Source organism: Magallana gigas, chromosome 7, assembly GCF_963853765.1.
Source record: "Magallana gigas chromosome 7, xbMagGiga1.1, whole genome shotgun sequence".
Taxonomy (NCBI): Eukaryota; Metazoa; Mollusca; class Bivalvia; order Ostreida; family Ostreidae; genus Magallana; species Magallana gigas.
This window is the reverse complement of record NC_088859.1, coordinates 47,145,665-47,171,517: the sequence shown is the minus strand read 5'-3', so window position 1 is coordinate 47,171,517 and position 25,853 is coordinate 47,145,665. Positions and strand designations below refer to the sequence as shown.

General features: G+C 32.8%; 1 protein-coding gene across 8 annotated transcripts in view; it reads right to left on the bottom strand.

The window, feature by feature from the left end:
* The window catches only part of LOC105337221 (protein FAM149B1), a 34,422-nt gene extending 14,230 nt beyond the window's left edge, over positions 1-20,192 (bottom strand). For 5 of the 8 annotated variants that reach the window (XR_010707529.1, XM_011441865.4, XM_011441857.4 and 2 more), the window contains exons 1-3: positions 4,389-5,055; positions 1,939-2,043; positions 1,070-1,220 (exon numbers count right to left, since the gene is read on the bottom strand). Coding sequence is in view for 7 of the 8 variants with exons in the window: in XM_011441865.4 (XP_011440167.2) it covers positions 1,070-1,220; positions 1,939-2,043; positions 4,389-4,576 (444 nt within the window). In the remaining variant the exon portion in view is untranslated. Of the gene's footprint in view, positions 1-1,069; positions 1,221-1,938; positions 2,044-4,388; positions 5,056-5,687; positions 5,768-11,931; positions 12,867-19,919 lie in introns of those variants that run through there. The other 3 variants (XM_011441914.4, XM_011441891.4, XM_011441906.4) reach the window with 3 other exon arrangements.
* Between the last annotated feature and the right edge of the window lie 5,661 nt (positions 20,193-25,853).

Below are 25,853 nucleotides of genomic sequence, written 5' to 3'. Positions count from 1 at the left end.
GAGATGAAACGGGGCGGCTACCAACTAGGTGTATCAGCTGCTTGGATATCAATTCTGATACAGCTTCCACAATATTTTTTTATCACCATGGCAATATCAATCTGTGATGATGTCATCATTTTGTCCCCAGGGAGAGAGTGGGAAACACCAGATGTGTCACAGAAGTCCATACTAGAGACAATTTTATTCTCTGGTCCCAATTACTGTCTGATATTATTAACTGTCGATCATTTCAAACAGATGGATTTCTAAACCATTTTTAAATTTAACTGTAGATTTTTTTCTAACTAAAATTCAAAATGCTTTTATTTAAAAAAAAAAATAAATAACTTCCCTATTGCTTTTTCTCGACTTTAAATGGTAATTTGATCTAAGCTTTAAAATTTTGTTTATTCAGAAACAAATCACCCATTGCCGAATCTGAATGGATCATCTTCCAGTTAACATGTTCATTCATATCAAAAAAAATTCTTTAAAGATTCATATCTTTAAGACAAAATGCTTATTGATATCATCAAAATCAGATATCAAATTAGCGTGTGATGCTTTTAATAACTTGCAATAAAAAGTACCTCTCAACCCTTCATAACAACCAAATATTTTTAAACAAACTCCATGAAGTTTTTATTTAAACTATAAACAGTTTATTACTACCGGTATATGTTAGTTACAAACAAATATTGCAATTTAAATATCCAGTATTTTATTTGTTTTGACAATCTAAATGATTTTTCCCTTGATCTTCAAATTGACATACTGAGTATTCAATTTAATGGAGTAATAGTCTATGGTATAGTCATTGGTAACCATTTTCAATCACTGTGGAATCATTCAATTTCGTGGGTGCAAAATTTTTGTGGATTTAGGGATTTTTGTTTATTCATAGATAGGTAATTTTGTGGATATGTCGGTTTTCAGTTTCAGTAGGAAAACTAAATCTTTTATAATTAGTTTTTGTGGAGGATGCAAATTCGTGGGTGAGAGCTACCCAAAAAGATCACGAAAATTGAGCCACCTCGACTTCTAATGATTCCACAGTAAACGTGTGTTGGGTTTGACGGTGACTTACGTCCCAGGAGTAGCCGGTGGAGGTGGACCCCGTGCTGCTGCGCTCCGTCGTGTTTCCGGTGCCCCACTCCCCGACCTGTACGGTGTGCACGATCTGTGCCTCGGTGATTGTAGGGGTAGACCGACCACTGCTGGAGGGGGTACCATGATAACTATAACATAGGAAATAGTCCATATCAACTCACAGTGAGCTAAGAAATAAACTATATCAATAGTGAACAATTATTTGGTCATGACATGCATTTACAGAAATTCTTTAAAAGGTCAAAATTTTTCTTCTTTTTTTTAAACCCTGCTGGTCTTGACATTATGAATTACAGATTGTTAGCTGAAATAAAGATTGCTTTGGGACATAAAATTTGAGGAGAAAAGAACATAAGAAATACAAATTTAGGGTTATTACATATAATTTTGATAATTCAAAAATAAAAATCCCAAACTGGAGGCATCCCTCCTATAGATCATTTACCGCTACAAGTTAATTTCCATCACAAAATGATATAAAACTTTAATTAAGATTCTTTAATACTTCCAGTAACTAATATAAACAAAGGAAAATAAAAATGCAATGATAACAATGCACTTTAATGGATGATATACTCTTAAAGCAAAAATAAACTGATCACAGAAAAGTTATTTTGATGATGAAAAAGAACATAAAAAACATCAGCTATAAAAGATTGTAATAGCGAAAAAAACGGGGTATTTTCTAGAGAATTTGCCTTTTCATAGCATGTAACAGGATCCTACTGTTGTCAATTTCCTTATTTGGCTCTACAGTCTTCAACTTCTTCGGTATTTTACAATCTTTGACTATGAACGACAGCTAGGTTCAATAGGCTGATCCTACATGAATGAGATCTGTCTTACCTTGTGAGAGCCTCTGTCACAGTGGCCAAGAAGTCTGTGGGGAGGGGAGGCTGGGTTTCTATAGAGGGGTAGGGGTCATGGAGGGACCCTTGCGGAATGCCTCGTCTGTAAATAAACCAAGCAAAAACATTTAATAATGCCACTTAGAACACTAAATATCAAATATTAAACAAGACTGTCAACTTAAGCATTACTCGCCTCCCAAATTTCAAACCCAAAATGAATGCAATAATTACAGGCTTTTCTTGAAATAATTTACAGAGCGTTATGAATAATTATTTTTCATCAGTTTTTATCCAAATGAACATTGTTTATTGTATGAAAAAGGTAGGAACAAAGATACAAGTGTGCTGCTAATAACTTTTTACATCAGATAAGAGGAAACAGTCATAAATCCACCAATATATATACATATGCACATAAACACAAGGGTGCACTGTGTATGATACAATGACTGTAAAGTTCCTATGGTGATGTACTCCGATCTAGATCAACATTAAATCACAAAATATAGCTAACCAGTCTTACTTATATACAACTTCCTTTATGCAATCAACTTTCACACACAAGAATTTTTCTTTCCAAAACCTATTGCCTTTAAATGCCACTTTTCCTTTCCAATGCACAATTTTTCCTTTATAATGTACAATTTTTTCATTCTTTTTAGTTTTTGAACCCAAGTAATTAATTTCTGTTTTGTACTAGCTCTTTACAGATATGAGCAGGCTTGTAAGCCTTCATCCATCTCTATACAGATTAGATTTTATGCACATACAATATACAATTTTTGTTTAATAAATGAAATACTAAATGTATCATGATCATGCTTTTAACTAATGAAACGCATCATATAAGCCAAGATAAAAGTTCAAGCTGAGAGTTTTTAATTAAAAGATTTTAAAACAGTAAATATATCAAGTTTATTTCATTAACATGAGTTTTATATAATTCATTATATCTTCTGGTAAATATATATAGAAAAGTATAAGTTATATTATTTTGTATTTTTTTCTGCTTATGAATTTTTTCTTCACATAACATGTTTATTTTCTTCTATAATGAAACACCGTTACACGAGAACTGACCAATGACATTGAAGATTTTGCCATGACGGCCAAAATATCTTTCACCCAAAGGGCACCTTGACTTCCATAACCGAAATCAATCATGTTTACAAGTTGTACGCAAGCACAAAGGCTTTGGCAACATGTCCATTTTCTATTCAAACAATCTTTCCCTATCCCTGCTGACCAGTTCCCCGCTCTATACCTTTAATAAAACCTTGCACTAATTCTTGTATTTGACTTAATTCTTTTGGTCAATAACGACCCTATCTTATCTCGGCACATAATGTTCAAGTGTAAACCTCCGTTGACCAGTGCAAACTTACTCCAAAACAACCGCATTGAAATGAAACAAGCCCTATTGATTTGTTTTAATCACCCACAAGTTATTTCTGATTTAATGCTAAATTTGATTCTAAAGACCTTGTTCTTACTGATATTCATAGCTTACATAGGGTTGTGAAAATTCCTCAAAGGAAATGTGCCTCATGATCTTTACCTTAACATTACAATCACGTATCTTTATTAGAGCCTTGTTAGTTTTCAAGTACTTTGGTGACAAGCTATAAAGTCTGTTTTACAATTGTTGAAGGTAAATTTGTGTATACCTGGTATATTTTCACTGTACGCACCTTAGCACCTCAAAGGGAAACCCAATCAACAATTCTCTTTAGATTTAAGTGGTTTGTTTTTTAAAAACATATTTTGAATAAAGTAACAGCTACTTTTAGTAAAGAAGTGTTTTAAAGATTTTACAAATACATAAAAGCCACAGACTTCACACAATGGCATGTTGCATATTTATATATATATTGATATGAATGAAAAAGGATCGACTATGTTTTATCTACCGTATGTATCGCTGGTACACAATATGAAATATTACTGTTTCCAAGCCCAATTTACTTTTGTTCAGGGCAATAAATTTTATATTTGAATAACAAAGAAAACATTACCCCAACAAGTTTGTACACAAAAAAAAACTTAAGGCAAAGGGATCAAATAAATTATATAGAGAGAATGAAATTATTTTTCTAACCAGAAAATGGAAAAAAATACTTGTAATTGACAATTCATAATTTAAAGAAATGAATCATTTTTTATTTAAGCTACTGGAGGAGGCAGAATTTTAGGAACCTTGTTGATACTTTGGGTAACTGGTACACATTTATTGATAACAATTCTAATATAAATTAAATAATATATTGAAGCATCTTTCACGGATACCTCCAACTCATTACAGATACAGATACCATACATTATGGCAACCCCTGCATTTACAATGATTTTAAATTCAAATTCAGTTTAGTGTATGTAAATTTACAATTCATTATTCCATACACAAAAAAAAGCAGAAACATGTTTCTTGAAAATGTTTGGTTTTACCTTTTATGAATTTTTGCACTGACACAGACAATAGATCGTGAGAGGCCATAAGAGCGACGGTGAGGCAGTTTGATGGTCCTATGCCCTACCCCTCCCCTACTGACTGACTTCACATCCAAGCTAAGCTTCCAGTATTTGGGGTTTGGATGAGACATGTGAACATGTCTTAACATCACATCTGTCCCCATTGTTTTGTCTGTTACTTCAGCCCTTGGACCCTGCCTGGGTCCATCTTACTGAGCAACAAGATCAGGCCATGCTTTAAGTCCAAAAACAATTTTTTTTAAAGTTCCTGGATGAATTAAATCAAGATCCTTTCTGATGGTCACAGGAAGAAAAGGTTAATCCAACATAATTGGCAATAAATTCTTGAGAACACAGCTATCCTTACATGTTTACCAACACACTGAGAAGTGTCAAAATGTTTTCAGCAATAGTGTAAGTCAATTATCAGGTATGACAACATTCCAAACAGTACACAATGGTGGAGCAGCTTAAAAATAAATGCACATCATTTCTTATATGTGATGTTCGTAATGACAGATGAAGCGTGGCCTATTCCATTGTAGACAGTGCCCACACTGGCAGTCAATTTAACTTTCTATCGACCATCCAATGAAAACTATCACAAACAAACAACATGCGACTTGAACGAGTAAGCTTTACTATCTTTGCTGTATACGGGCATTTACATGTAGCAAACACTGTCATCAATGAACTGGCTCTCAACCCTGTTGGGTGACAATCACAGAGCTCCACCATCTATTGGAATGGAAGCTAATATTCCTCTCAAAGCCTGGAGCCATGATAGCTTTATCTTGGTTGGTAAGGAGGAATTTGTGATAAGGGGGATTGGGAATTATAAGTATTATCTTCCCTGACATTTTCACAAATATCACCTATCAATGCAAAGAACAAATCTATTATCAGAAATTAAATGCCATACGTTTATGCTGAGTTTATACTGCAGAATCGCAAATCTTGTCAAGTTAATGGCTTCTTAGCGACTTTTCTTTTATATCTCTTAGAAGGAATCTGAGGCACACATTTGTGCAAATGAAAAGAAAGGGTTTTCTGGAGATTAAAAGTGATGTATTGCTACATGAAAAAGACTTATGATAAAGCTGCTACACTGCTGATAATTCCATCTGTCTTCTCAAAATCATACGTCACCCGAAATCTGACATTAAATGCAGCCTACACTAGTTGCCTTCATCAATTAAATTCCTATTGTTTGACATTTTTTCAGAGCCTCCTCCCTACCAATGACATTACAATCAAATACCCTGAGATACTGACCCCTGAATGACGAGAATCTTGTCCAGGGATGTCTGCGTTTGGAATCGAAGGTTAGGAATTGTCATGGCAATTAACAACTTAAGAGATGCTCTTCAGACAGCTACCAGTTTATAGATTCTCAAGCGGATAATACCAGCAGCAAACTCAAACAGTACATCTCGCTCTTCTCAATATGAGTCTTTCATTAGTAGATTGGGTCATCTACACATGGTAATGTTCAGGTAGCTCTCCCTGATTATTCTGACTTTAAGGTCAGGAAGAAAATGTAATTATGACTGTCTTACAATGAGGGGATTTCTACAAAGCTAGATAAAAGTGATGTAACTGCTTCAGGAATATTACATTAATATTTCATAGGATTGATTAAGCAGCTATCAGATAATTTATCATGATAGTAATATAGTACTCCAGAGTGCAGGGAGAGTAGAGTTACACCTTTCTATTGATTTAATTTAACAAAATTATAAATATTGACAATGGTAACAGTATTTTTGTTGATGAACAAGTATACCATATCAATTTTTCTAGAGGATCAATGCCTCAGAGACAGATGTTGGTATAGGAAGTTCTGCAGCTTTTTAAAAGGCATATAGAAAATGATACCATTATATTAGCAGTCTTCTTAGCACTGAATTTACATTTCCTGACCTATTACATGACTTACATAACATGTACACAACATTTTACCTCTATGCATGTATCAGTACTTATCAATATAATCATGCATGCACTATATGAAGAGAAATATCTTTAGTCTCATGATCAAGGTTGCACCAATAAAAAGAAGACAACCTTGCTTAGAATATCATTTAACAATTAGTAATTAATAAACTAAATTGAGTAAACTAATTAATCAGCAGTGTCTTTGTCAATGAGCATTTAGCATAACATTTGTGTATATATATATATATATATATTTATATATATATATATACAGTCATTTGCAATGTGCACAATCATTTTGCACAATTGCATGGTGTAGGTTCATTGTTTCTTGTGCTGTCTTCCTTCTCATTTTAGGTAATTTTTTCCAATTGTTTCATGTGTGTATCAATATATTCAGCTGCATGTTTTTGCTACATGATATCAATTCTTTTCAATAAAGTCACCACTATAATCAAGCAACTTGTAATATTGATGGATCGTTGTCAGCTGTGTCCATTGAAAATATAACACCAACGGGAAATGGTAAAATTGTCACACTCAATTTCAATGAATTAATAAAAGAACAGCTCTCATATTTCATCATTGCAATCAGCTTTAAAAACATAATGTTTGTAAGTGCTACAAGTAATCCTATGAAAAGGGAGGCAACTCCTTTTGCAGTCAACAATAGACATGGTGGGTCATGAGGTTCAAAACATGGACAAGGAAATATAATTTGTCCTAAGATTTTACAAAAGACAGAGGCAAAACATTATTTATATGAAAAATATTTGTCCTGTGTTCAATATTTCCTTAATTTGAATCATCATTTCTCCAAGACGCCTACCACAATATTCACTTAAATTGTAAAGTGTGTCAAAAGTTTGACTATACTGCTATGTTAAATTTTTAGCTGATTTTTGCAGTCGGACAGATAGATCATGCATCATAACATTTGTACAAAAACAAGAACTCCAGTGTCCTTACCGTCTTATAAAGTGGTTAGAATTTTCTGCTGCTGTTTGATTTATGAGCGGAAGAAAGTCATTTTCAAAAATGTTTGAAGAATTACTATACTTTATACAGATGTTAATAAGACCCCCCCCTCTCTCTCTCTCTCTCTCTCTCTCTCTCTCTCTCTCTCTCTCTCTCTCTCTCTCCATTCAACTGCAATCTTCTTCCACATCAAATAACCAAAAAAAAATAGTAATAAAAACATGATATAAGAGACTAAATATTTAACTTGACAATACATTTCAGTTTAATTACTTTGTATAAAGAATGATCAAAACATTGATAATAGACAATGCAACATGGATATCAAAGGAGTTAATATTTGATCTATCTCTCATTTGGGTATCTAGTAAACAGAAACCTATGGTCGGGAAACAGGACAAATCTTTGAAGAGATTGTGCAATCATAATTACAGACTATTGCACTGGGATGAAAGGAGACATAATTTCTATTGACAAACTTTTAAAAATAAATTTTGATGTTTACAGGTTGTATATGCCCTTTGTCTGTAGTCCGTGTTCGGAGCTGATCAATAATGAATTTTACTTTGTATATGCTAAATACCAACATTTGTCAATACATGGATGCTCATTCTGCACGTAATTCGAAAAAGTTTTTTACTTTAAAGGCAAAGCAGTTAAATACATTGTCAATTCTATAGAATAGCTAGCTGCTAGAATGCAATTTTTGTTTGAGATTTCAAAATCTTGGTCCTTCAAATGTTACTTATTGCAATCTTTCTCCAATTCAGATTACCTACATCTCAGTGATAAGAATACATGTAATTATGATTGATAATCATCCAATGTACCTTTATTGTATGCTTTGAATTGTACTTTAACTCTAGGTCTTGAACACAAAAAAATCTACTAATACATTGAATTCCAAAGCATTGCAGTTCTCATAAAGCCTTTAAACTTTTCTCCTCTAATCAGATCTTTACAAAAATTACTTTAACAAAAACAAATATGGGAAAACTAAGCCTATTGAATAATGATAACAGTGTAGCACCTATATTGTTTGTCTTTTGTTATCATGCTTATATTTAAAAAATTTTGATTTTCCTATTTTGTAGCAAGATTTACCCATGGTCAGCATATGTTGTGACATTTCAACAAGTTTAAACAAGTGGATTTTTGATAATATCCATCATATGAAATTATATTGGAAATTACTGACAATACTAATCTCGATCTATATCATGTACTGTTTGAGACCGACAAAAGAAGCTCAGTCCTTCTTCCAATTCTCCCACTGACGAGTTGGTAAGCCTCTCGGATCAAACACTTGTCCCCTGTATTCCTTGCCCCACATTTCATATCTTACAGATCTCTTTATTGACATGTTTCTGTGTGCACAAACAATGAAATAGAAGGTAGCTATCTTTTTAACCTGTCAATAGAAAGCCATTTTGAAGGAATTTTGTTTGCACTGTCACTTTGGGAAACAAAGAGATGGACACAGTAATTGTTGCAATATGATCATTATCAAGTAAAATCTATACCCATCTCTTAATTGTTATTTATTTTAATTCACAAGCATCTTGCTCTCATCAAATTTTATTTATCAAAATCAATTTTTTAAAGATGAATGACATCAAAGCCCTTAATCGGAAGTCATTAGAAAAATATACAAATCAATAAAAAATAGTTTATATACATAAAGCCTTTTTTTCTTATCAATAAAATTACATATAGAGTTATTCATGAAATTCTGAAACCAGAACCATTCAGGTGGGTTTTTTTTTTATTAAAGTTGCACTTTATAAACTTTTTTTCTACCTGGAGTTATCAAAGAAAGGGCATACCCAGTACATAATAGCATGGTACCACCAAGAACACAAATCCAGCACTCTTAAGCTTCCAAAGGAAATTTGCATTAACTAATCCACAACTTGTAGATATTTTGTACACAATTTTACTTATAAAACTAGTGGAGGATAAATCTGGTAAAAGCAAGCTGGCAAGTGATTGATTGCTTCAAACATACATTTTTCAGAGAGTTCCTGAAAATAAACAAACTCTGGAAACCTGGAGCTCAATAATCAAAGATCAAACAATTTATTGCTTCACACATGCTGCCAAAAATGCAGATCCTGGTATCAAGCATGACAGGTCACAAGAGGTCACAGGTGCTCATCCCCAGGTAAACAGGGGCTTGTGATTCACCCTAGCAGTTGGAGTATCTACCCCTAATGATAAAACATCTAGAGCAGTTCATGGCAACTCAGGGATTGAATACTTATATTGTGGAATGGAATATGTAAAGTGCAGTACTTGGCCGAAATATTTTTTTTCTTTTCAGAAAAATTTTGTCCAATAAAAATCACTTATTTAGTTCATTATTTCATCCAAAGAAAAGTACAAAGCTAAGTTGAATTCAAAAATCATAATTTTTGCAAATTTTCAATACAGTTCCATTTTCATTCATAGACACATAATAGTATTTTTTCCACAGTTATGAAAGGAGACAAATAAAGAGAAATACATTGTATATCAAATAAAATGGAGACAATTAACCAATTTTTTATTCACTGGCTATAAGAACTAAGTTAAAATTATCAAATAAATGGAGAAAATGGATCATAATGGATTGGGTATCTTTACATTGCATACTCTGTTTGCACTGTCTAAAATGTCAATAGACCAATGTTTGACTACCTGAAAACCATTGAAATTCATTTTCCTATTGCTGCCAATGTACAGAATTTAACACATCCATAGCAAAGTGTACAAAACATAATTGTGACTGGTAAACGCAGTCAGCAGTTTCTCCTTCAATATTCAGTATCTGACATCATTTGACAAAACAATTTCTGTAATGTATGTGAACATTTCTTTAGAGATCAATAAAATAACCTGAGCAAGTTGTTAAAAAACCATTCAAGAACAGTGTCAAGAAAACAAATTTAAACCTTGATCAATCTATAATCTCAAGTCTAATTAAACTACTAATTTGAAAGAAGATCAACCCTCAAGTACATCCTAAATAGATTGAATATCACCATACAATGTATATTCAAAGACAAAGATAAATACAGTGTGTGACCAAAACAAACAGAAACTTCACAAACAATACAAAATCCTTCGTTAGAAGACCGTCAGTAATCAGTGAGGTCATACCAGTCAGGAAAAAGAACAGGTTGAATAAGGACACTACATGCCATCAAATTTGCATTGTCAAAGAATTTCAAAATAAACCAAATGTGCAGAAACTGTTTATTTATTTATATTCACACAAGAGAGCTGCTGATTCATTGCGTGTAAACACAATAAAATTCTTTACTCAAGGTTAGATCTATTCAACTGTTCTCTCATAACAACAGTGAAAGAGTATATTCTCTTTGGGTAGAAATGCATTGAAGATAATTTGAGGGGAATAATTGCAATGAAATTTAAAATCTAAAATAAAAAAATAAAAGGCATTCACAACAAAACCACATAGGTAAGTTTAATCAGGTAGAAATAGTTTTCCTGGTGAAATATCAATTTTCTCAAATATATTCATTGCATGCTAATCTCTCAATACCCCATCTGTGAAGCAATAATAACTCATACTGAAACAAACTCTGAACACTCCAGTAGGCATTTCTCCTCTCCTGTAAATTACATGATCTATTCAATCACTTTCTTACCAATCTCTCTCTTAATGGTGTTTCTGTCATATTCTGCTTTTCAAGATTTAACACCTTAATTTCTTTTTAGTGCCCAATCAGTACTTCAGTCAATTTCAATATAAAAGAAAATGTTTCAAAAAGGAACTGGTGCTTATATATTTTGCTCTACAATGTCTGTGAGTACCAGTATTTTCTTCTCGATCCCATGGCTATGAATAACTTGTTGAATTTGTTACACATATTATCCTACAGTTAGAACAAAGTCAGGGTATTGGGGTATTTTCGACTAAGCTGCTTTTGCCATTGGTCTTGTTTTAAAGTTTAGTGAAAAATGAGCTTAATGAGAAAACAGGTTAAGCTGGCTTGGGATTTATTCATATCTACTGTGTACAAAAGAATATTGTAGCTTTTCTAAACCTTCTAAACCCGCTCATGTCACTAGAAATGACAAATGATTCCATTTGGCCAAGTCCCCTGGTTAATGATACACAATCTAGATCTCCTTCTGATACTAGGTGGCCCAATGATAAAACACATACCTGGCACATAAATAACAATACACAAAAAGACACCCGCTAATGTAAACTCAGGACTCTAACCATTGCAGAGTAATGTGCACTATTTTGTCTTCATGCCAGCAGAATATCTGTGACAGTACAGACACACTTGATTCATTATTTTCATCATAAAATGAATTCAATACCAATATATCCCACTTTCATTTAACAATCAAGTTTAAATCAAATCATAAAAAAAACATGTAAAATTCACAAGAAAATATGTTCCTTTTTTCACGCAAAATCTTTCAATAAATTTTTTTCTCATTTTCCCATATTTGAAATAAATTCTATCTGAAAAAAGGGCAATTTAAAATTAAAATGGTGAGACCATTTAATAACTTAATACACATTACAGAAATCACAAGAATTTCATCCCTGCTGGATTTCCAAATTTGTGCAATGACCTACCCTGGTGTGACGGGCAGAAGTCGATGTTGTCGGGGTGTGGGTGTAACACTCAGGGACCGCTCCGTGACCGTGTATCCAATCCGCGACGGCACATTGGGCCGAGGGTTCGAACCTCTTATTTCTAAATGTAACATAATTCACATGTCGATATGTATCAGATAGTTCCAAAAATCCTTCTCTTCTATACCACCAGAAATTCAACTCCACACATATATAAAAATGTTGCCTGTGAATTTTTTTGGAGAGGCCACTTCTTCTAAAGAAATTTACGGCTCACTGATATATGACTGTATTATACCCAGTAATTGGGACAACCTTTGTCAACAAGTACATGAAAACAAACAAACATACAGCTGAAGGAATGAAGAGAATTACACAGCCTTCTGAAAGGACCTATAATTCTTCATTTCAGATCACTTTATCTGAGAAACTTCTATTCCAACACAATTTTTTGACGTTGAATTTCAAGTGCGTCAACAATTCTGAGCAAACATTAAAGTCGCTTTTCCAATATCACATTATGTTCCCATAAATACACATTTGCACTACTGTAAGATAAACAGACCACATGAATACACTTGTTAAATAATTTCCTTTCATCTAATGAAAGATACAGGCACAGTAATTGTTCCAGGTCGGACGTGATATGAAGTTCCCTTAGCTGTGTACTACAGCCGCGGTAATGTTCCGTTACCCAGTCTTTCTCTTTCCTTACACTCCATTTGACATTCACTTAATTCCCTCTTAAAACATTACAGAGGTTCTGTACAGAAGCTATCCGATATTAAAAGCCAGCTCTATAGCGATTTCCACCTACCTGGTACAAGGTGAACATTTAAATAGATCTTTTTATATATATATTGCCTTGTGGCATTTAAGACAATACAAAGTTTTAGTCAAGGCATGTGGTTATATTCATCAAAGACTAAAAACTGTCTTGTAAGTAAATCCAAACACACCACGTGACATTTAATTTGATCGGCATACGGTTCTAACAAATTTTCTATCCAGCCCTAAGAAGGTAAATTTATATGACAAGATCTATAGGACGGCGCAATAAGACGGCCTGTAATCCAATGGAAGGCGGGATCAATATTCCACTGTTCAGTGGCTAACATGTATTCTGTCTACCTATATAATTTATAAGATTTGTTTGAAGGATGACCTTACAATATGATCATTTGTCAGGCAAGAGAGACATTACCAATATCTTACAAACTTTGAACCCACTGAGTTCTTGGAATGATGACAATAAATTCTAGTTCCTGAATGAATAATAATTTCATTCACTGCTCACTGCTTGTACTTTGGTATATTGTGTATTTATGGTATCATCATAGTATTCAGTTAATCTAAAAGGACAATTAAATTCGGTGTTTTTTCAAAGATCACCTTGCCACAACATAAGTAAAAAGTCTCCTTTTCTAGGAAGAGTGGAGGAAATACTTGGTGTATAAATAAGATAAACTATGAATACCATGGTATATGTTTCCAACTAAATGCTGGTTGAACGCAACTGTCTGCTCGAAGTGATTTTTCCAGGAAAAAAATCGATTTAGAAGTAAGTTTTAAAATGTCTAGCTCCAAAGAAGCCCATATGAAATGATACTACATCGAGATGGTGACCATCTCAAACGGCCCAGCATTAATTATTATTTTACAGGGTTTTCCTTTTACTTTTACCTCTGATTTAGAAATGTAGTTCAATATTATTGTACATCTTTTATCCATCAAGCAATATATTTAAAGCATGAGATGCCATGAGGAGAAAAAATATGGTCAGGAAAAGGATTTTACGTAGAGGCTTGCTATGATCTTGACATTTGACAAAGAAAATTGGTTCTTCAGTCACTGCACACCTCTCACCAACAAGCAGTTTTTGGTAAAGCCCAAGTTAGATTGGGCCCAAGAGAGAAAAATTTGGACCTTGAGCTAGCTTTAAGGTCACATCCCTTACATTTACTGAGTTTAAGAAATGTTGGACTGAGGGGAAAGAAAATAAGGTCCAAAAATTGTATCTTAATTGATTTCTTTATATTAAATAAGCAGTACTGAAGTAAATTTTATACCAAATGGAACACTTATATCAATGTAAAGTAATCTGGATAAGGATTTCATTCCCAGATCAGCCATGGACAACTGGAACGATTTCCTAAATTGGAAGAAACTTTGAGAGCTTCTCTTAATCAACTCTAATAAAATAGGTCTTTACTCTAATCATCATCAACTTGGTGAGTTTCTCAATTCAAAAGCAAAATTATTAATTACCATCATAGATCAGTTTTCTAAAAAATAAACCAACAACTTAAAGTGGCAATTTGGCTTATATTTCCTAAATAAACAGCAATTTGGATTGTTCTTTTGAACAGCAACTTCAACTGTTTTAAGCACCTTGGACTGTCTCTTAAATGAGCATCAGTTTGGTTAGTTTTCTCAATAAGCGGCTATTTGGATTGGTTTTCTCTACAAGCTGTAATTTAAGGTTTGGTTTTCTCAGTGAATGCAGCATCTTGGATTGCTTTTCCTCAATAAGCAGCAAGTTAGTCTGGTTACCTCAATGATCAGTAACTTGGATGAGTTTTTTCAACAAACATTATAAAATACATGTATATAATCCATAACTTGGATTGATTTTCTCAGTAAACAAGATTTCCACAACAGAAGAAACCTAAATTGATTTGCATGTAAAGTTACCAAACTGTTTTAACCCCCCCCCCTCCCCAAATAAAAAAACCCCACAAAGATCAAATATGGAAGGGCATTAAGAATGTACATAAAATTCATTAATGAAAAATCTTCTGACAGTAAGCTAGACTATAGGACAAACAATAAAACATGTTTTCTCTATCAAGATTCAAGCAAATGTAGACTGATATTTTTTTTAATTCAACTAAATTAGAATTATGCAAAAACTTGAAAAGAACTGTAGAGTGTAACATAGCAGTGACTTTATCCAGGAACATGACACAGAATTGAGTTGATATGAAACTAACCAGCACTGCATTCAATATTCAAATCAAAGACCACATTTTTAAGTATTAACTCTGGGCAATATTAATATATTTCTGGGCAATTTACGGCAAATTCATGACTGAATAACCATCAAAAGAAATCAAGTGAATCTCCAACAGCTTTTTTGTAAAGTTTCAGTTCAAATCAATAACAACTGAATGCTTTATAAAAAGACCTCTACATTTATTTGCAAACATTTTCTACATCAAAGCAACTTATTTCTGGATCTTGAATTTCTTTATCTTTTATCAAAGAAAGGAACACAAACAAGCAAGGGGGTAGAAATGTTAACTTTTTACATAACTTTATATGGTTTACAGATTCGGTTGCCCTTTTAAGATCAAACACTTGTCCAGATATGACTTAAAGAGTGACTGTACACAGTTAAATGGAGTTTCCATGTAAAAGACTCTTCAGTTCACATTCAGTGGTATAAAAACTTAGGTTTTAAGAGCTTGAATTAAAAAAGAAAGTTAATTTAGATGCAATGGTGACAGAAGTAGCACTATCAGTGAAAAGTGTGTTTTAATCAAACATGTTCCAAAAATCCCTCTAGTGCCACCTAAAGCCTGGAGTTATAGCTGGAACAGGGAGATACCATGTTAAACCAAATATTTAGCATACAAGCTCAATATCAACTACAAACTAATAAATACTTCAAATTCATTAAAATGATCCATTGACATTTGATCATTAATCATTTGGGTATATAAATGTACATAAATAAAGGAACATCATGATATCCATAAGTCTATGATGTACTATATTACGCCTGAATATCATGAAACTAAAAAAAATTAACTATTATCAAGTTGACTTCATTTTCATCGATTTCATGGTCAATAGTCTCCAAGCTTACTTATCCAACGAAGGTGCAATATGTGAAAAGAATTTTTAATTAGTGCCATACATCTTAGTTATTTTTTAAATTCAGACAATTTAATCATAGTTGCAAAATTCTATTACCAATACAATTGCCATGCAACAAAAGTCAGAATTCTCCCTGTGGTGTTTATTCCTTACCGAATTACAAGTAATGACTAGAAAGACGACACTTTCAGGAACCCCGTCACTACAATTACCATGATCTGTGCAAACATGACAATGTCTCTGATGACTTCCATGATAAAATATCACAGGTTTCTACATGAAAATTACGTGTCAAAAATGGAAAAATTGGTTGCTTTTTGGTTATCATGAAAAGTATCTATCTTTAGCAAAATATTTGGACCACACAGGATATTTAATAATACAGGGAAGAATTTTTAATTGGGACTGGAGATGTATAGCAAATTTAAATTCAACTATGTGTGTTGCCTCATAGTTGTCTATACAAGCATAGTTGTCTATACAAGAGCTTGTTTCTTCATTGCTAGCAGAATGGTTGTTGTAAAGATTTGATACCATCAAGAACAGATATCTGATTGTCAAGATAATCAAAACAAGTTGGTCCATACAAGGTTAACCAACAAATGGCAGGCATTTAATCTACTTGAGATACCTGTAAAATCATGGGTTTGTTCAAATTCAGTATCAATTTAATTACTTTGAAAATGCAACAGAACAAAAATTAAGAATACATATATATCCACTTGCCACAAAAAAACACCAAATACTTATCTTTGAAAATGTGTACAGAAAATGTGTAGGATATACTTTGGTTCATAATATATATTTTTGCTTAGATTATATTTTAGCTCAATGTTATTTTAAATTCAAAGGGGATATTTTAAATACTGAGATAAAAATCTGCATTTTAAAAACAAGCCTTTGATACAATGTGTGAGATAACATAAACATTATGGAAGGTCTTTTGAAGATTTGGAGGTATTATGTGTTATCAAGTGCATTTTGATGGTAAGGTAAGATTTTCTCATTAACCTTGCCAATTCAAATGAGATCTAAAGGTCGGTGTTTTGGATTGGTTCATAACAAACTGAGCAGATGCACATCATTGCTCCCTTTTATCCGACCAAACTGTGCACCGAATGCCAAACAATGGCTCACTAGGACAGCCATGTTTGGCTCTTTAAAAACCTTGTGTAATACTTCAATAATAATGCACATTCCTCTTGCACAAGATTTTGACTACAAATTAATTAAGGGGAAATAATTGATCATCCTCATTTGGAACATTATTTGCATTATCTAGTCAAGCCAGCTAATAAACTAAGCTCTGTTTTTGAACTGCATAGAAGGATGGCATCGCCCGCCTCTTTTCTGTCTACTCTGTGGTCTTTGAGAAGCAGATTTAAAGCACAGAGCCAATGATCAATCTCTGCTCAGACATTCTGGAATTTCATGAGAATACACCTGTATGTTTTATAATGGGAAAAGCCCCTTGGTTACCAAGTGCATTGCTGTTTTTGTCACAGAAACATCAGTCAAGTGAATATTAATGGTTATTGAAACTGATACATGCTAAATGTGACCAATTATAACCTGTCCTTTAAAACATTCCATCAATAGTTCACAAAATGTCAATAAATCTTGGTCCTTGTATCTTAATGTCACTGGTAATATATAAAATTCCATCAATTTATTCAGAATATTTAGTTCCTAAATCATAAGTTGAGAAGGAAAAGTTACAAACTATGTCTATGTTTTTTTGTGAAGTTGGTAGAAGGTTATACAAGAACATAATCATGCAATGAACAAATTCCATTGAAATGATATTTATTTCACAACTGCTGAATTTAAAAATTCTATACATGTTACAAAGTAATTAACATAACTAATTAAATTTAAAGAGTTTAAGACCATACCTAGGATAGAAATAGCAACCAAAAAGAGGATATTTGAATTTTCCTGCTTCTTTTTACTTAAATTCATAGAAATTTATTACAATGTCACAAGTTTGGTGCATTACTTTTTAAGTCTAATAGTTGTTACTCCATGAACCAAAGAGAAGTAACTCTTTGTTAGATACAGTACAGCTTGATATGTTGACAGTGTGATAACCAATGTAGTGAACAATGATTCTGAGTGGGGATCACTCTTTCTTTTGTCCTCATCATCAAAATCCTGTCATATAAACCATTGGCTACTGAAGCTGTTAAATTCAATTGAAAACTTCAGTTGATTTTCGTTTGAACATTTGACTCATAAAATTGCCTGATGTTGTTCACATTCATTTAACGTGGTTTATTTGACCTATATGGAGTTAACTGTAGCTGATTGACTAAAATTTACCATTTAGAGAAGCATTTATGGTATGAATTAAATTTAGGTCTAAAGATATATTGTGTTAATTTTCTCTATTCCAACTTAAAAGAAAGGTTTCGTGTATGGAGAACATTTTTTCAACATTTTAAGGTTTTCAAAGTTGCCATGATAGACAGCCCCTTTTAAAACTTAAATGCAATAGAAAGTAAAATGAGAATTTATAGAAGGGTAAACCCATGAAAAATCTTTTGACTGCATATCAGAATTCCTTCACTCCCAGCAGTCCTTCATCTAAAATAGTTGACAGATCACAGGTGCTTGAGGACAGGACACCCTCCACATTAATTGTTCTACATTCACTGGTGCAGTTTTATAGTCACAAATTGTTTACACGATCTAGTAAATGAAAAGTGCCTACAGATTTATGAAGTTCAAAATATAAATTCTTTCAATGATACTTAATACCAATAGCTTTGATTGATGGGGTGTATCGGGGCTTAAATTTTTGGTAAACACAATGAAAAATCATGTTTTTAACTGTCATTTTCTATGAAATATAAAGGAAATAAGAAAAAAATCTCAGAGTTTTGTACATTTTTGACTAATGAAATATATCTAGAGCTCCTATAGTCTCTCTATAGTGGTATTAAACAAGCCTCCTCTTTAAAATGATGTAAAAATTGAATATAAGTATCGAGATTATTTTTCCCATATGATTTAATATAGAATCTCTTTTAACAGGTACTAGCTGAGGCCGCTGGTGCTTAAATGAATTTCAGAAGTACATCACTTGTGGTAATAATGCCTGATGAATATTTTGGTATCGCATATTTGCAAAGAATTTTTTTAAGAATTAGTTTATCAGTCATATATAACACAACTTTGTTTACATTTTAAATTGCAATTTAAGTAAGATTTTTTGTTGTTGCATTACTACACACCAGACTTGATTTTGTCCAGTATAGCTACAGATCATCTGGTAAAGTATACACTCCGGTGCCAAAAGTATGTCAATTTTTCTCTTTACACTATATATTTCAATGAAAACCAATATTTTCCAAAGAATTGATTTTGAAAAGACTTGATAAATTCAAAATTTCTCGATTTCTCTTCTTTTTTGGCCATTATATTTAAATATTTTTCCAACCTTCAGTTCTTGAGATTTGATATTCACAATCCTAAGTAAAAATTTTTGGCTCACATATTTCAAAAGATAAATAGTAGAGCACTTAAAAAATATCTTCATGTTGTGTTTGAAATATCATATTTTACAAATGAGTTGTCAAAAACTATTTCAATGTACCGGTATGTCAAAAAGTGGAAAATGAATCTACTTTAAATCAATAAAAATTTCTTCAAAATCTGAAAAAAATAAAAACAAAAACCCTCTTAAATATAATTCTTGTTTTCAATGAAATATATAGAGAAAAAAGAAAAGTTGGCAAACTTTTGGCCCGTTAGTGTATGTGCAACAGTGTCAAACTTTTTTTTTAAGTTCTTGACAGTTTTTGGGTGTACGAGTGTGTGTAACATTTGCGGGATGCATTAATGTATTTAAATGGCACATTAATGACAAAATTTGTCTCAGAATGGAAGACATATCACTCACTTTAAAATAGACTACTGCAAAAAACTATTTTCATTGAAAAAGTGGACAGGCATGGCCCTCATCCATGATGAAGCCTCATACACTGATGTAACTATACCCTTCAACATTCAAGAGCTCTAGATGTTGCTACAGGATATAAATAATTTGGTGTTTTATCGTGAATCTAAGGAATCTAGTTTCCCTTGTCGGGTATATTACTTACATTTCTAAAGGCACTTGTCTTCGAACATACCGTCCTAACATGGTCATTTCTGCTAAGTGTCAAATATGACCATGATTTCACAGATAAAATAGATGTAATGAAATGGTGTCAGGATGTGCTTTACTCTTTGTGAGCCCGTAGCCTGTTTTGGTCAAACGTAAGTTGTTCTGCTTCTGTTCTTGTGTTTTGCTATCACTTCATATGTTCAATGATGTTTGACACTGTTTATATTTGTAACACGAAATGGCTATTCAATCCCATAATGCACCATAAAAGTTATCTGCGCTTGCGCATAGTCGGTGCGACCGCTTACATCAATATCAAAATAAAGATAAAAAATCTGTTGCTTAGTTACTATGTAAACTATCTTTTAATTGATAGGGAAAAGACAAAAAACATTGGTGGAATGTATACACAAATTTACATATACATTTATATATCAGTATTGTACTTTTTTATGAATATAACATGTAGATCTATTCAGGGTCTTGGCCTTACAGAATACTTTATAATAAATACTTGTACATTTACTTGCCATGGCAGTGCCTACAGACACAATAAGAAATGTTGATATTAACAAAAATCCAGTACAATTAGTATGAAATAAATTATTACGAATTGCATTGTGACAGTCAGACAGGGCAGTTAAACTTCATATGCACGATGCGTCCCATTTTCAACCAGAATTTTCTGTTAGGTCGTATATGAATTTCTTATCTATATATATAGGCTTAAAGATCAGAAATTGATTTTTTTTTATAACAGAAATTCAAATTATTGATATTTATTATTAGCAGTCATTACCTGGCATAAAATAATCGGTAATTAAAAACACACACACATACTATATATGACATCTATTTTCATATATCAGATTTTTTCAAATAAAAGTGAAGATTCTTCGGATAAATAATGATATACTACTCGCAATCTGAAACGCTAAACTACATGCAGTCCTCGGTTTGCTCTCTTAAAGCTGTTTTTCTGATTCTCCGAAAACTTTTTTTAAACTGAATTTAAAAGTGTTCTTGAACATTCTGGTCATATTCGATTATTCATTACATGTAACATTCCATTTAGATAACTTTATTATTCCTCGCAGGCATCTATACCATAGGCGTCGGAAGCAAATTGAAAGTGGGGGGGCTAGACTAATCCTCAGAAATATTGAGAAAAAAGTAATTCCCAAAATTATGGAAATCCTAATCCGTGGGGGGATTAGGCCTATACTTCCAAAAAAACAATTACTTAACCAAATTTTTTTTTTCAAAATCATGAAATTCCTAATCCGGGGGGGGGGGGGGGGGGGGGGGGGGGGGGGGGCTAGTATGCTTCTGAATCTAACTTTTTATCTTTCAAGGTAAATTAGGAACGATAATCTTTCCTGCGAAAAAAAGTGGGGGGGCTGAACCCTCTATCATGCTATGTTTCTAATGGTTAGGTATAACTTTGCAAAAAAAGTGGGGGGGCTAAGCCCCCCCTAGCCCCCCCGGTTCCGACGCCTATGTATACGGTACAGACTCGCAAAAGATTCTGGCGGGAAGATGAAAACATCACACAAAGCATTTATTGTGTCGATCGTAATTCTATAAATAGTTCTTATATTCTCTGATCAGAAAAAATAGGGGTTTTTTTTCGGACTATCGTCTTCTAATACCAAGAGTTCGAATTCCTGATATAAAAAAAAGATTTTTTTTATATATCAAGAATTCGATTATTATTCTGTTGATCTTTAAATTCGAGTTTTAATACCGAGAATTTCTTGCTTTTATGTTGAGAATTAGAATTCCTTTTTTAAGGCAGGAAATGCCTGAGATATATCAAAATGTCGCGTTACGGGTGTCCCATAATTCAGAATCGAATTGAACATATATTCTATTGTATAAAATAATGGAATACATGTACGTATTCATATATTGTAACAAGCCACAAATATATAAATGAATATAGAAAGGATTTTTAAATGAGATAATTTGTTATATATCATATTTCATTCCAAAAATGATAAACTTTTCCATTTTTCGAAATGTATCAACGCAAAGAAAGGATTATCCTTCTTTCAATGTATTATTCATATACCCTCATATTGGCTTCATTCCAAGCTTTTATAAACCCTATAGATTTTATGGCAAACACGTGGGCCTTTGCATCTTGTGACTTACATACATTTTCCCCAAAAAGTGAACATAAAAATTCCTGAAACAGTCCCACTCATTGAGTTACTATATAGGCTTACAAAATCTCACATTTGCTTGGACAAAGTGTCTGAAAGTGCAGGATGCTGATCATGTTTCGGACGTTGCACGTTACGTAAATTTCCGAAAGAAGTCATAATCAGGTTAAAGATTTTGAAGCAATTTACTACACCTATATTTAATAACACCTATATTTTCCAAATAGGAGAACAGGTAACAGTTTTCTTTTGCAATTACGAACCATGAACACAATAAGGTTTTTGATAACTTGTTCCACACTGAAGTAACTATTAGCCGTACCCAGTCCAACCTTGCACGGATAACGCGTCTAAAAATGCAACCGGTCATGCTTTGAATGCTGTTTGTGACCTATGCATGAATGATGCGGGTTCCATCTATGGCGACTATATGGTCAATTCCTATACCGCAGTTACACAGATGAATTTCAGCTACTCTGTCCCGAGATTTTGCTTCCACCACTTTTCGTTTGATATTTCGATAATAATAAATACCTTTGTGCTCAAACTACATTCATCCACTAATATGAAAAATGTCCAGATTACCTGTTTTGAAACGCCCCCTCTACCGCTTCAAGTTTCAATACACATCCCAAAATAGAAAGTTTACGGGGATTTTGCATTGCATTAGCCATAAATAAGCCCAGATGATAACGTTGAAAAATTGCGCAAGGTGTCCCGAGAACTTCCGAATGGAGAAAAGATGTAAACATTTCCCATTATAAATCTCCGTAAGAAATTTTTTTTGTTCCTGTAAACTTTTATGAATGAAAAGGGTCAAATTGTCAGTGAAGATATCTTGGATATTTTCCATTTCGATTTTCCATTTCATCGATTTCAACTGGTATGTGTATTTTTGTTAAAAATCATTAAAAAGTGATGGAAGCAATAACTTGGGACAGACTATAACGGGGATGCATGGTAGTAGTCATCGTTGGTAAAGATGCTTTATGTGGTATACATTTTCCAGATAAGTATTTAAGACGCCATACCAAAGTGATGTGACACGAAGGTACAACTTTTGCATGTTTGTAGAAATGCAAGACAAAATTCATGCTTATTTAAAGATACTGTGTCTGTTCTTTTTTATTCATAGCTCAACCTTAAACAAACTTGTAGTTGTTATGCATTTGGGTATACAAAACTCAAATAATAATTCGGATGCTGAATTTAACTTACGATTTTTGAATGACGAGTGAACAGGTTTGATTCGTTAAGCATTCTACTCTTAATTAACTATTGGCTCACCTAAACCAAGTTTGCACAGACCGCGTATCATGCAGGGGGTGCATGGTGCTTGTTTTGCTTCAAATGCTGAATGTGAACTATATTTTTTAGTTGAATAAATAGAAAAAAGTCTTATTCTGAAGTATCTTTAGTTGAATCGTCTCAAGAAACGATCCAGAGTTCTAAATTAAACAAAAAATGCATGGAATCAGAACGATGCATATTATGATGGGGTATTCTGTATGTTATCTTTATATTTATTGAATAAATTGGACAGGTCTGATCTTATGTATAGGTCATATTCTATCTGTAAATACTACTTTTCAATTTAAGTTTGTAATGATTAATTTAGGTAGTTCTATTTTGTCAGCCAAAATTTTACCGTTTTCGGAATCGATACCCTCAAATTATTTAGCAATTATGTTTTTCTTTGTGTTTGTTAATAAACTCTATATAACTATTGTGAGACAGTATTACTTTGCAAAATTGTATTAAAATATCAGAAAAAGATTTTAATGGAAATTTAATTTGTAGTTTACGATTAAACTAATAGGCATTTACGCTATCTGAATCGCTCATATTCTTTATGCCCCGAAAGTACATGTAAGTACGAAACATAATCAAAGTATTGAAGTACTGAAAGTCGGGCTCTTTTGGTGTGTCTTTATGCATATTGTGTAGTAAATACTGAAAATCTCCTTTCTCTCTCTCTCATGCATTTAATGTCGGCAAAGCGTCAGAGAGCGACCACATTTTGTAAGCGGCTATAAACAAAAAAATGCCTGTTTAGTAGAAAAAAAATAAACAGTTGCTGCCTTGAATTTTGCAACAAGCGTTATATATATTCAATCCCCGTTTCTTCAACCCGCAGCAAAGTAGTTCATGGAAATTCATGCACATTGTATGTGTCCAAAATGCAAAGTCTTGTTTTTAAAACTCGTTAATAATAAGAAAACTTTAAAAAAAAGTTAGACCATTCTGCCGAAATTAAAAAAAGAAGCAAAATGCCAACACTTTTGACAAAACGTTGCTCTTTGTGTAACTATTTGGTATAGTGGAAGCTTTTACTTTGACACTGTTTGGTTTTTTGTTTACTTTTGAAGTTGTGCTATTTATAGTAACATTGGCGATTTGCTTGCCTTAAGCCAGGACTCTGCTTTCAGCAGAGCGCGGCTAAAAATGGATACAATTTACCTTTCATAATTCAGAAAGTGTAAAGGACTATATATATGGTTTGAGCCTAAAATGGCCCCCTAAAATGAACATTGTCATTTTACTGTAATTCTTTGTTTTATTTCTACAAATATGCATTTGAAGTTTTGTCATAATTTTCATTTTGATATTTGTGCCCACAATTTTAAAATATGACATCATAATGTTTACCTTTCCCCGCCATTTTCTCATTTTTAGCATAAAACGGCTTGTTTTGAAGCAGTTTTTCTTTAAGGAAACATTGAGCGACTGCTTGAACAAACAAAATATTTTCACCAAAGATGTATCTCTCAAATACCTATGAGTGACAAAAAGTTCGTTCTTGTTCAAAGAGTCGCTTTATATTTCCCATTCGAAAAAAGGTAAGAAAAATGTCAATTTATGATTGATTTTGGTTGAATTATAAAAATAACTTCACTTCTGACGTCATATACTGCCAGTGAGTGCATATAAATCAAATAAATAGGTGAAAAACATATTTCATGTCAACTCTTTTATAATATAACACAACAAATTAATGTACCTGAATCATTTTAAAAATAGCGAAAAATGGGGGCCAAATTTGACTAATATCATATATAGCTCTTTGACATAAATTTTCGATGAGTTTACATTGTGTATGCAAACAAAACAACAGCTTGAAAAACAACATGAATGAGTCCTCAATTGACTGAGAAGGCATTTCATTTGTGTGACGAAGCTTTAATATAGCATTTTGTAGATATGACTTTGAGCACTTAAATCCTGTTTATGCAAATGAAAAAAAGTAAAGACAATTTTAATTGTGATACATATTTGTGACGCAAGTCTACTCCCAAGTAACTGTGCATTTCACTGGCATGATTTGTAGCTATGGATGATTTATCTGAAGTTGGAAAATGACATGCAGTGATGTCCTATAAATATAGTTATCTACTATTGGAGCCCAAGCATATTTGCCTTTTTTATGAAAATGGAAATGTAGAAATTTACTAGAAACTGAGATTTAGAGGTACAAGGAATATTTCAATTATCCTGTATTTCCAATTAAATGCCAGTATTTATTAATTTTATGACGATATTTGTTGTAATGCCTGATGTCATAGGGGTACTTCTGGTTGTCATTGTCAGGCTTGAATTTTGCATGGGCACCTACTTTAGCTTCAGGAGCTGGTTGTATTTTGTCGTTTATGTCCTGAGGTTCATCTGTGTTTCCGCCACTTTGATCTTGGGAAATGTTTTTTTTCTTTTCGTCATGGTCACCATTAGGTGTGTGAAATTCACAAATAAGTACTGTGCTAAGC